At 26.6% G+C, this 14,388-nt stretch overlaps 2 protein-coding genes and 1 long non-coding RNA gene across 8 annotated transcripts in view; all 3 read left to right on the forward strand.

The window, feature by feature from the left end:
* Positions 1-22: 22 nt before the first annotated feature.
* On the forward strand, positions 23-1,657 carry LOC115033207. The gene is made up of 3 exons (XM_029485386.1): positions 23-82; positions 1,148-1,318; positions 1,393-1,657. The coding sequence occupies exons 1-3, from the start codon at positions 23-25 to the stop codon at positions 1,513-1,515; spliced, it is 354 nt and encodes a 117-aa protein (XP_029341246.1). The 3' UTR covers positions 1,516-1,657.
* Positions 1,658-4,273: 2,616 nt separating this feature from the next.
* Positions 4,274-9,731, forward strand: LOC100575912. Of its 6 annotated transcripts, XR_003840029.1 has the most exons (11): positions 4,275-4,517; positions 5,350-5,515; positions 5,640-5,770; positions 5,867-6,830; positions 6,922-7,077; positions 7,136-7,334; positions 7,402-7,684; positions 8,707-8,815; positions 8,901-9,037; positions 9,124-9,227; positions 9,301-9,731. It is a non-coding gene; the product is annotated as an uncharacterized LOC100575912 (long non-coding RNA). The 6 variants fall into 6 exon arrangements; XR_003840025.1 differs by having other exon boundaries at positions 4,274-4,517; positions 5,867-7,077; XR_003840028.1 differs by having other exon boundaries at positions 4,274-4,517; positions 5,867-7,077; positions 7,136-7,314; positions 7,381-7,684.
* Positions 9,732-13,549: 3,818 nt separating this feature from the next.
* LOC100166257 (general transcriptional corepressor trfA-like) overlaps positions 13,550-14,388 on the forward strand; it is a gene marked incomplete at its 5' end in the record, with an annotated part of 35,401 nt that continues 34,562 nt past the window's right edge. The window contains 1 exon segment of the mRNA NM_001293431.1: positions 13,550-13,566.

Raw genomic sequence — 14,388 nt, forward strand, 5'->3', positions numbered from 1 at the left:
TTAAACAATCGTTGCAGCTATGATGATACACGTGGAATTTGTGTGGATGTACTATGACATTGCTAAGAGACCTGGACAAGAGGTAATTGCAGTCCTGCAAAGAATACTTTTAAAAAGTACTTGAGTAAATACTCAAATACATTTCTTTTTAAGTATTTAAGATACTACTCAAATACTTTAATTGTAAAGTATTTCAAATACTACCCAAATACTTTGAAAAAGTATCTGGAATACTTTTCAAATACTTTTGGTTTTTAAAGTGGGTTTCTAATTATTGTAATATAAACACATAGGTAGTAGGTAATCTTATAGTTATCTAATAGTTTTAAAGGAAATATTGTTATTCAATATTCAATAACTTTTTTTAGAAATCTGGTTTTCACAAACCTTTGGGCTTCGGCTAACACAGAAATACAGAATATTAAATAAAACTATTATTCTATTATTTTAGTTGACAATAATATTTTTCCAACCAATTATTTCGAATGAAAATAAAATGTTCGAAATATAAAATCAAAGTATTCAATACCAAAAAGTATTTAATACAAAAAAAGTATTTAAAATACCATTCAAAGTACTTCATGCTGAAAGTATTTTAAAAGTTATTCAATACTTAAAAAAGTATTTGAATACTTTTACTCAAATATTTTATTTAAATACTTTACAGGACTGGGTAATTGATATTGTTCATAGCTAATTGAATGTTGCACATTGGTAGTTTGATTTAAATTATAGCGATTTGTTCAGGTTTGCATGACATTTTTTAAAAAATATCTAACCATTATAAATATCCCGAAATGAAATGGAATGAAACAACTCTAGCTTATCTGTTTATATACTCAAAAAAATACTAGAGATGCTTTCTAGTTTCTATTCAGTGATAACCAATTAAGTATTTGATACTTTCATCTCTTGTAGATACTATTTCAAGTTTCCACAAACTGTTAGTCCTGTAAATGATTCTATTTTTAATTTGTATTTAGGTATATTGTATTTATTATTTGAGTAGATAACTAACAACCCCAGAGTTAGATTTGTGACATAATTTGTGTATCACTATATGTGTAGAGGGTAAATCATAATTACATTACACATAATATGATGCTTTATTTGTTTATTGATTTGTGATTTGTATTTTCATGACTAGAGAGTAAAAATGGGTCCATCAAACAAAACTGAAATGGGTGCCGCAGAATTGGAGGCACTGAAGCGTCAACTCAAATGTATAAACAAGCGTTGCACTTATGGTAAAACTCTGTACACTGCGATGGAAAAGGTGTGTGAATTCTATGATGTTGATTATGAACCTGGGAAAGAGGTAATTGATATTGTTCATAGCAAATTGAATGTTACACATAGTTAGTTTGATTTAAATTGTGGTGATTTGTTTAGGTTTGCTCGGCATGTTTAAAAAAATATTTTAATCAATATAAATTTCCCGAAATGGAATTGAAGGAGGGACAGGAGAAGAAAAACCCAGCAAGCAACTTCAAAGAAAAAATACAAAAATCTTAAAAACAATTTTATGTTCATAAAAATAATACCCATCGTATTAAATAATACATTTTTTTTTTTTTTTTTATTAGTGTTTAACCTTTCTAGAAATTCATTATATTAGAGAAGTCTAAAAATGTCAAATATATTTTGAATAATAATTATTAATTATTTAAATGATTAATATAAATATTTAATAAACAATTTGAACAAAGACCGGTACACAGATCACTTTTTTGTCTTAAAACTTTATGACAACTCAGTTAATGTATGTTAACATTCTGGTTATATCTAGTATTATATTCATAAACTGCTACAGAAATTGAATATTAAAGTGTGTATAAATCTTTTAGAATAGCAAGTTTATAAATAATCTTAAACTTCTTTATAATTAATTAACAACTAAATTACTTAATATCATTAAGTTTTTCATAAATTAAATTATAGCAAGTTTACCTAGGAAGGTTTAATGAATATTTAATAATACTATTTATAGTAACATTGAGTCTAGTAGTAAAGTAATTTAAAAGTTCCTTTCCAAACGGATATTATGCCATAAATGAAAATTGATTGCACTAAAACTAAATAAATAACTCTTTTATAATTCATAATTTATTTAATTATATCTAATTTTTACTGGCTTTATTAAATATATAGAAAAATATAGTAACTCGAGATTCACACAATAAAATGCTTTTTGTATATTTAGAAAAATACAAATAACTTTACAATTTATATCAATTTATCTGGGAACAAAGTTATCCAACTTAAAAAATGCATCAGTTGTTGACAATCCAGCTCTAAAACCAAACTATGATTTTGAATAGAATGATTTTTTTTCCATAATTGTAATAAATTATGTTTTTACATTTTTCAACATTTTTAGATATACCTAGTTAATGATATTGAGATTGGTCTATAATTTCTACATATTAGTTTAACACCTGATTTATATATGGAATTACTATACATTTTTTAAACGCTAAATAAAAATTGCCTGTCAGTGATGTGGCGAACTAAAAATTGTCCAGAGGCAAGTTACAAAATATATTCCAAGTATTAATGTATAATAAAGTATTAAATATATTTAAGAAAAATCTCAGAGGCAATTGCCTCTGAAATTATCATTCGCCACCACTGTGTTCTTTAATAGATTTATCAAAGACAATGATGGTAAAGAAATGATTTAGACATTTTTTTAAGAATGTAATGAGAAAAATAATAGATGACAGACTTATAATGTCAAAAGTATAACATAAGTGATTTGTCATTTAAAAATACAATATCAATGCAATTAATTTATTAAAATTGTATAAATAGTTAAATTAACTATAAGTAATATTATTTAAGAATATATATATACAGTCCAATACCAATACAAATTATTCAGTAATACTATTTCAACAGTCAAGCAACATTATACAACTAGTATAGTAAAAAAAATACAGGCTTCGTGAATTTGTTTATTAAATTAAGTTCAGTCTAATTAGTTTTTTAAAAAAAAAAACAATACAGAGTATATTAAATAATGAGAAAAATAATAGATGACATACTTAGTGTCAAAAACATAACATAAATGATTTGTAATTCAGAAATACAACATAAAATACAATATTAATGCAATTAATTTAGTAAAATTGCTTAATTAATTTAATTAATAATATTGTTAAAAAATATATATTTGTATATACAGTTAAATCATGCAACATCATACAACTAGAATTAAAAATACAGATTTAGTGAATTTGTTCAATAAATCAAGCTTAGTCTAATTAATTATTAAAAAATACAATGCAAAGTATATTACAATGGGTTATACTTACCAAGACTAATTTATTTGTTGGAGTGTATAGATTACAATTCATATGCAAGTTTCTTGATAGGATCATTCTCTCCTTTTCTTAATGAACGTTTACCATGCAGTACACGAATAACATTAGTGCACCAATGGTTGATCAACTTTTGAAAATTCACAATAGATTTCGCAAATTTTTTTCAAATGATTCATCATGGTTCTTGGTTGTTCAAAAAAAAAAAATTCTGGCAAGAGATTAATGAATTTTCATTTAATTTCAAAGTTGGCACCTGGCGATTGACACGAGATAAAGTTATTTAGTAATAGAGTTTTGTACGCTGATATATATGAGCTGCAGGAAGGATTTTCACACCCAAGACTCCGCACACCACCAAAGAAATTTTAGATTGGGTCTGGGATCATATACGATCCACGGCGTATCCATACAAAAAGTTGTCGCCTATATTAGCTACGAGTCTTTAGATTAGGTGCTTGATCTGCGCATTAAAAATATTACTTGTCGCATGTTTATCATCCGGATAATTATAACAATAATAGTCTACGATAAAATTATAATACAGCCATAATTGTAATTTCATGCGGTCAACGAGTAAAATTTGTAATAATTACAAATTACAAATTATATGTATACAAATCACGAATTAAGATAGTCGAATGAATTGTAATTAACTGCGGATTATGAGGATAATATTACGATCTAAGGATAGAACTATACAATATGGTACAAGACCCTCCTAAGGAGTTGCAACACACAGTAGTTGTTGTACAATAAAATATGTTACCTCCACAGCGAAGTTCCAGGATATTAACTATTAAGCTCATAGGCCATTTTGATAAAGAAATATGTCTCGGTGGCCAATAGTACCATTTTTATCAGTAGTGACCAACAGGTAACCAATCTGACTTATCACAACGGGCTTCCGTGCTTATCACTATGTAATAATAATAATCGTTATCAAATAAATAACAACATAATATTATTTTATTATTGTGTATTTGTGTGGCTTTGCTTACTTGCTGTTTGTATCATAGTGTTCCACATTTGGACAATTAGAAATTTGAACATAAATACAGATTACAGACTGCAGTCGTACACTCGTACAGAATTCCTGCCGTACATTTTACTATTTTGGCACAGAATTACGATGCGAAAGTGTATTTTTTGTTGTTAAACATCCAATGTATCGCCACACCTCAACTTTCATCTGTAAGTATTATTTTCTATACTCTCTCACGAATGAACTGTACCGCGTCTTTACGGAAACCAGTCAATCTTGCACATATCCACTGAAAACACCAGTGACGACTATGACCGTTGACGCCTGTCGCGGTACCGAGTAAACACGATGGCTGTATCGGCTACATCGACATGAACAGATCGTTCACCGCTGTAATACGTCGATACCTAAGAATAGAGCGCGCAACACTTTGACGGCCTGCAGGCGGATTGCGGCCCACAGTGTACATGCGCGAAACGGTACCTTTCATTCGTGAGACAGATTTAAGTTGTATTGATTATATTTCTCAATAGGTAATATAGGGTCAGTCTAATATGCTAATAAATAAAGATTTAAAAAAAATAAAAAGAGTACAAAAGAATGTAAATTAATAAATAAATAACTATTCTAAACATAGGTATATCACAATCTTAAAATATCCATACCCAGCTGTAAAAATGAAATATAAATGAATACTTAGTGCAATTTACTCAGTGTTGTAGTCGTTAAAAAAGCAGATGGCATAATATATAATTTATAACCAATCATTGGGTATACATTTTGTGTACAAATATATATATATATATATATGTATAATTTAATATTATTTCACTACAACAAAGAGTATACAACGATAACCAGAACGTAAACGACATATACCGCCGTATACCCTCCAACACAGTTCTGAATTTACTCTAATATTAAAGCTAATGCTACAAAATTTGATCTACTGTACGCACATTTGCTATGTTGCTAGTAGTTTAAAGACAGAAAACAAATGGCACACTGACATATTATTTTTAACAAATTTTTAATTTGTAGGTAATACAATTTTACTGAACAAGTATTCAATTTTAATAGCACAGAAATGTTTAGCTATTTTGGACTTCCAGTGTAATGACAATTGGATCTGAATTTTGGGACATTGCAGAATTTGATACAAAATACAAAATTCAATTCAATTGAAGTGTGCATATATGTGAACATTGTAAACCTAAAATTTCATATAGTTAGGAATAAATAAGTTGTACACCTTAATTTGCATATGTTATACTGATACATTTTATATTATAAAATATTACATTTATTTATAATTTATATCTTTCTTTCAGATCCATATGTTGTTGTTGAGTAGATGTGATTTACACTTTATGGAATATATTCATCTTCAAAAGACACCTAAAATCCATTATTATAAGTTTAAACCAATACATTTTCAGATCATGGAAGTTTTACTAATATTGTAAGAAATGTTATAAAAAGTCAATTTTTATTACTGTTTATTCAATTTATACTAAAAATGTCAATAAGTTGTATTAATTATGATCTACTTTGTCAGTTTCAGATGGCTAAAACCTAATTGAATGATTTCAATTAATCGATAATTTTTGAAAGTGATGACGATTAAGAGGATTAACATCAAATTATTGCTTGTAATAACATGTAACCCATATGCATGGTGATATTATTCGAAAAGGTCGGTCTAGTATATTTTACATAATCTTTCAACTCTATAAATAGTTGGCCATCAAATAGCATTTGGAATGTATGCATTATTCAAAATGTGTTATGTAAAATATATTCACACTAGGGATGATTGGACATTAATCTTTTCAATTTTAGAGTGTGTCGGTGCTTGAATTGTATCTAAAAAAAATTTATCTATTTAAAAAAAAAATCATTACTTTGCATAGTCTTAAAAATTTAAACCAATTCTTGACAAAGTTTTAATGTTTAATAAGTAATAGGTCTGATAATAGAGTTACAAGTGTAAGTGATAGTAATGAAGACAGTGGCTTAGACGTAAAATCAGTTAATAATCTCAACCCATTTGTCGTCAACTCCAGATAATAAACCAGATTGGTTAAAGGTAAATACATTTCATGCTATGTTTAACAATAAATTCATATAAGAAGCTAATGTTTATGTAGATTTAGACAAACTCAGTGGAATAAGAAATCTAGCCAGATTGTTAAATATTTAAACGTTATGATGCATTATCTTTTGTTAAATTCTATGAGTGTATGGTGTGTTTAGTGCGTAATATTGCACATATTACACCATTCAACACAATCAAATGTGTATCTGTCATAAAAATGTTCACATGGGCCAGTTTACAATCAAGCATGATCAATTTTTAACTCATTTTTTTAAAAAAAGTCCATGCTCAAGTTAAATTATTTTAGAATATAGAAATGTACTCTAAAAATTAGGCAATAAACCAAAAACCAATTTGAAATTAAACAAAGGTAAAATGTCTAATCCATATGAAGCAGACGATAGTGACCCTGAAGACATTCCAAGTAGGTACACTAAAGTTTCTATTCAGGTATTTTCTTCATTCTCTTTTTAATGTATATTATAATTATTCATAAATTATTTAAATGTATTCAGCTTCTTGACATTATTATTTACACAATGTATACGAGTACTGCAGATATATATCATTGGTGGACAGAAGAAAATCCAGACACAGAACTTATATCTTTGTGGAGCTATTGGTGGTGTCCTCTACTCCGAGGTAGTCTGTGTCGCGGATGACGACTTGATGTGAGTAAATCAAACTCCCAATTTCGGTGTGTAAAATAATATTTTTAATTGTACATAGATGATGTGTGCTATGACATATTTGCTATGTGACATACTTCTAATGCATGACTTAGCAATGCTCAACAGTGATGAATGAGAAACATGTTTCTGCAAAGTCTTGTTCCATTGAAAACAAACTGTTAAGAGTCTGGAACCGACATTGATCCAAGTCTGCTGTCTGCCACTTTGTTATCAAAGGTTATTATTATTATTATTAGGTAATTAATAATTTATATAATAATAAAATTTACAAATATGAAGTAGTTATCAACAGACTACTTATAGGTCACTCAAAGATGTGCACAGAGAAGAACTTGTAATGTGCCTAACCTGCGAAGAACCTCTCACAGTGAAGCACCTCCTTGTCTACAGTCGAAACCATCTAAATACCAGAAAAAGCCTAGAAAAGCCTGACAACCTCTTTGAAGCTCTTAGCCCAATCCAAGACAACACAATATCAATATAACAATATCATCACATATCATCACATTTCTAAAACTTATTGATATGTACAACTTAATCTAAGGAATGCAACTATTAATACTTTTCTTTAAAATATCTATGTTTTGTAAGTAGTTTTAATCTATTAGAAAAAAATTAATTTCCAAATATATTTAGGAAAATCGTTAATACCTACAGTTATACCTGTTAATTTATTTCAATATTAATCGAAACTATAAAAATATAATTTTCTTTTCTATATTACAATAGTAATAATTTTAAGATGCCTAAAATAACACAAAATATGCACTAAAATATGAAATATATAATTAAAATCTTTTACTAAGCCATTTAAAAAAAGGGCAAATGTCAAAATATATTTTAATAGAATTATATTTTTATAGTTCTGATTAATACTGAAATAAATTAATAGGTATAATTGTAGGTATTAAAGTGTCATTATTTAAATCGTTATTTTATGAAACAAATTCTGTGATCACTTATCATTTCATATGATCAATCAGAAAAATCTAAAAATGCAAAAAATCTGCGCTCTTATTATTATTATCATGAAACTTTTTTCATTAGATCCTTGATAATCCAGTCAGTGATGTTATTTATGTTTTTAATACGAGTGAGCAATATATTTGACTAGTCCATATAACTGAACCAAAAATAAATAGATCGTTTTGCTCGCAATCTAATTTCCAAATTTTGATCTCTATACCATATAACCCATAAGAGTTATAACAGCTGGGAAGGAGTTTTTTACTTTATACAAAAAATATAAGTTAATATTTCAATTACCAAGAGTTGAACATAAACTCTATTCAGAATAAGGTACTTTTACCTTATTGTTCTGCACCTAACACAATGTCTATGCCATATACAATTATTTGTGAAAAACGGTGCGGTATTATTGTTCACTACGTATACACCTGCGGCACGTCGGCGGCAGTGCCACAGCAAACTTCAGCGCCAACTGGTGGCAACAGACATACGTGAAGAAGACAAGTTTTCGTTGAGCGAATGGGAATTCTTATTCTGAATAGAGTATAGAAAAGAAATTATTTGGATATATTTTTTTTTTAAATAATTAACAATAAATGTTGTACACTAATTAAATATAAATTATAAATATTTTCATAGGTTTTCTTACACCATTTAACTCAGCTTCAATCACCATCAAAATTTGTTGACTTATGGATCACTATTCTAGAACTGATGCACAAGTTTATGATATACAATAGGAACACTGGTATAAAATTAATTAATTACCAAGACTTTTTAAATGTTGTGATTTGTTTTAAATTGTTTTTAACTTTTGTATATTTTATTATCAGACTGAAGCGATTCCAGAAATCTTGAAAAATATGTTATAGCAGCGTGTTTTGGATGCTACTCGGACTAAAATCAATACCTTTTTATCCCAAATGTCTTATGATTTTCTTCAACATCACAGTAGCAGACAAATTAAAATGTAAGACCATGGTAATAACTAATAAATATTGTAATAAACAAACAAGAGATTACAGATAATGTTCTTACATTCAAATTTGATCATAGGTCAATTCACTATTTAAGCTAACAACAAGAAATTGGAACTGGAGAATGTACACTTTGATATATTATACATTAGTAAGAATGTAAGACGGAGACATTACAAGCGGGTACAAAGTCCTCTTCAAAAAATTGTTTTGGTGTTTAATTATTAAAGTATAATAGGAATGATTTATTTTTCAGATAATAACAAACCAGATTGTGAAGTAAACTAAGAACTGTATTGAAATAATTATAAATTAATATTATTAATATTATTGTTATTCACTTTTTATATTCAAAATTTTGTATTATATACATTTTCTATTTGTTCGTATTTTTTTATTTAATATATATTATAAAGTTAAAATCACTTGAGTAGTAATTTTGCTTTTAGTTTCAATTCAAGATAAATTTAATTGTGTTTATCGATTTTTAATTTTTAATTTACATTTTGAATAGTTTTCCTTCAAAAATATTACGAAAAGGTAGTTGGTAAAAGTAATATGTTTCAATGGCATATTTATGATATGTGTGTAGAAACCACTCTACAGTGAATTTATTAAGCTACTATATTATTTTGATAATAAAAAAGAAAAATATATCACAATATTCACAAATAAATAAATTATATTTTAAAAATAAACAATTGTGATATTTTTTTACTTACATCAAATGGATTCATAATCTGTTAATTTAAATGTTTAATCTCTTGGGTAAAAAAAATGTTATAGCTGGCGTATAGTATGCGTTCTAATGGCAATGTTACTTGTGTACTTGACAGTTTACCTTTAAATCAATGGTCTAACAAAATATAATTATTAGCAGGCATACATGCGTACATGTATCTTAAGATATATGATAAAAATTAAATTACTAAGTTTAATATAAAATTAATGTATTCAAAAGTTAAGAAAAAGAACTAATTGAAAATATAATCTAATGTATAAGAATGAATGTTTGGTTTTTCGTCATCTATAGACTCAAAAACTACTCCACCAAAATATACGTTGTATATACGTACTATTTAAATTATAATGAAGTAATGTAAAAAAATGTGTAGTTAAATAATACAATGTAATATGGTAATTTAAAACTAAAATTAACAATTATTATTGAAGTTGTATAACTAATATGATAAGTAATGCAGTAATCCTATATATTTGTTATGAGTCTATCTATATTTTTTTCTTGTAATAGACAAATTAAATGTAATAGAACATTAATAAAAACAGCAAATATTAAAAGTATTTTATCAAAAAACAATGAAGATAAATCTGCTCTATTATACAAATCGTTTATATCCAAATTTCCAATTAGTATTACTAACGCTGAAGGATTTTTGTTGGTAGAAACTTGTACATGAAATGAACACAGCTTTGTTTTAAAACTGGTAAATTATTTGTTTTCAAATGTTTTCACATATAAATACAATACATGTATTGATATCAAATGATAGTTACATTATTTCATTGTAGACATTTTTTATTCGATCAATTGGTGTTAGGGATGACAAAGAGCACATAATAAGATTCATTGTCTAAACTTTTAACAAATTATTAATATGCAGAAAAATGTATTATGACTGGTCACGAGAAGAATATTATCTCTAAAATGGGAGATACTGAATTGATCAAAATATTAACAAGTGATTTCACAATTTATGAAATCAAATATTTTTATGTGGTGACGTAATAATTAGTTTTTTTTTTGTGTTAAAAAAGTTATAAAAGAATATTCTAATAATAATTACAATAAAATATTACATAATTTTATTATATTTTTATTTTGTTTTTTTTTTTACAAAGGACTGTAAAATAAGTAATGTTAAAACTTAATTGGTTTGACCTTTAAACTTTTAAGAACAAATAATTTTTTTTCGTTCAGATTATACATAAAAAAGTGGATAAGTGGATGTCGCTCTGCTGTATAGTAGGTTACAAGTGGGTCAATGTATAATGGATTGTATTAAACTTGAATTCAATTCAAGATGTATCCGTTCGATGTAATATCGTGGTCAGTACCCAGGTATTGGATAATATTAATGTTTATGTAAATGGTATAATATAGTGTTCATATTATGGAAAATTCGTTTTAGTACTCTTAGCTGAGATTATCATAGGTAAATACGCAGTATTTAGAGATGTTACACTCATAGTCCGGAATTGTACATTTCGCAATTTGTACAATGATTTTTGTACACATTGCGAATTGTACAATGTTTCTGTACAAAGTAACTAGATTGTACAAGTTACATTGTACAAGTTACAGCCTACAATAATCACTGTACAAATTGTAAAATGTACAATAATTGTAAAAATCACAAAACTTTAAAACATATTATATAAATTTCAATATAATAACTGATATTATGTTTTAAACGCATTTTCTTAACAAATATTACGTCATATTAGTATATCATATAAAAATAGATAGGTACACCGGGTCTTTACATATTAGTATACTACAATCATCGAACAAATCACAAAATTTAGTCATAACCAATTTTCATCTTGTGTTGGGGTAAATATATTAAATACAAATGATATACCAACTGATAAAATTTCTCTAAAAGAGCTTTGCACTTTACGCTTTGCACATTATATACGAAGTTGAATGTTTAAGTAAAGATGAACTTAATGCACCAGTAGAGAAAAAGTTTGAATTCATAATATCTCAGAATGTCCTCAGATATCAATAGCGATATTTATAATGAATATTTAAAACAGTTGATAATAGGTACAATTAAATTAACTTTAAAAAATAAAATGGCAAGACCTCAACAATTTGTAGGTACCAAATATTTTTAACGGTTCGGGTGATGAATGTGTATTAGAATTTTTTTAGTACTTCAACGTGGTAGCTACTGCTAATGAGTGGTCTCCGCAAATAAAATTAACTTAGGTACTTGCCATTGTATTTTAAAAAATCCGTTTATAAATTGTACAAGACATTAACAATTAATAACGTAAATCCGACTTTTGAAGAAATAGAACGAATATTTAAGGAAAAATTTGCATCACCGGCTAGGAATCGTATGTAAAGAAACAAATTACGAAATAAAAAGTCGAAATCGACAGAAACAATATCAGAGTTCTTAGCAGATATTTTATATATTTTAATTAGTCAAACTAATTGTACCATTCCTGAGACAGAGAAAATGATATTATATTAGAGGCACTTGCACCAGAATACGATAACACAGTACCTAACTATTATGAATAATGACACTTTAGACAACTTGGAAACCAATTTAAAGAAAATAGAAAATTCAAAATTAATGAACACAGATTTTCAAAATATAAATTATGTAGATATTGACACTTTAAAGAAAGAAAATGAATTTTTAAAATCTAAATTGAATAGTACTAACAATGGTACCTAATATCGGCGGCTAACAGGCAAACGGCCGTATCCACCACTTTGGACGTATCCGCCATAGCAATATATTAATAAGGAGCAAAAAAAAAATACATCGAATGAGCCCACTCTAGTGATTCTAGCTACAACCATCCTTAAGTTATTTAAATATTTCTTTTAGCCGTATCCGCATTTACTGGATGCCGTATCCGCCTTTTTGACAATTCAATTTATAAAGGTATAAAATAAATCGGACCATTGTATGAACGTATCAGCCATTAATTCTGAATAATACCAATGGTCGTATAAACCAAATTGGCGGATACGTCCGTTTGAACTCCGGTTTGAATTAACGATAAAGGCCCAATTGCGATAAAAAATAATAGATGGTTTATATTTTATAAGGGCGCGGCAAAATACTATTGTTACATTGTAAAAAAACGTTAGTTATCACAATAATAAATTATTACCATTGTTGGTTACTACTATTATTGTTCTGTGTTATTACGACGTGTCTACTAAAAAATGAATATCAATCGATGAGCAGCGTTATTATTTTCGTCAAGATAACGTATACGGTATACACAATAGTTATCACTAGGGCTCGGATTTATATGTAAATACATATTTTCTCTGCGACATGATAAACTAATTTCGGCAAGTGATAAATTTGTTTCGCGAGATTTTTGATAAAACGAGCTATATATTTGATTTTACATATTTTTACATATTTTGTCATAAATACATGTTTTTACATATTTCACAATTATTCAATTTTTTCTCACATATTTAGACAATTATACTGTTTTAATGTCTTTTCTTCAGAGTTAGAATAATTGAAAGGTTATATATTTTTTGGATTCGAAATTTAAAAGTGCACGTTATTATTAATTGTAATCAAGATGATTAGATAACTATAGATAAATATGCATTTTTTTATCACATTTTATTTTATTATTAATTATTATTAAGATTTTACGACAATATCGGCGATCTTTTGGATTCGGAAATTTAAAAATGAATGTTAATAAATGTTTGTAATCAATATAATTAGATAAATATACATTTTTTATTACATTTTGTTACATTATTAATTATTATTATTATTATTTTTTTTTTTTTGATAATACATATTTTGAATTCTTTAGCATATATTTATGTACATATTTTTATTGTATAAATACATACTTTGGTTATATAAATACATATAAATCCGAGCCCTAGTTATCACTTTTCACGATAATAAATTATCACAGAAAGTCTAATAAAACGTTTATAATTTTTGACAAATAAACGCCGTTCACCTACTTTAAGTATCTTTATTATTAATTGTATAGTTAAGTTACGTTATAGAGGTCATACGATTAACTTGCATTAACTTTCTTTTTGATACGATAACAATTATTATTAACTAATACCTAACTTCATGTTGTAAAATTTAAATTTAAAATCGTAGGTACTACAAATATGAAATAATTGTTGAGCCCATCTACTTATTTAGGGATTGATTAGTGTATAATTAATAATTATATTATTTACATACATTTTAATTATCTATCTATTATATTTTATGTGATAAAAGGTGCTATCATATAAGGTATTATTATTTATGTTTTTTATTACTATTTAGATATTTTTATAATTTTAATTGAAAAGTTTATTGTCATTATGATTTTATTATGAATTTTATTTGTAATAATGATTAATTCTTATAAATAATAAAAATATATACAAGATGGATTGAATATAGTTGTATTAAAAATATTTATGACTTTGGTGCGCAATGTTGCATATTTGCAACAAACTGAAAATTCGTTTTCTACAAAAAACTATTTTTCCAATATTTTTTTAATTATTTTTCCCGAACTCCTCAAAGATTAATTAGTTTATAAAATTTTAATTGATAAAAAAAAATATATCGCGCATTGAAGG

This window comes from Acyrthosiphon pisum, chromosome X, assembly GCF_005508785.2.
Source record: "Acyrthosiphon pisum isolate AL4f chromosome X, pea_aphid_22Mar2018_4r6ur, whole genome shotgun sequence".
Lineage (NCBI taxonomy): Eukaryota > Metazoa > Arthropoda > Insecta > Hemiptera > Aphididae > Acyrthosiphon > Acyrthosiphon pisum.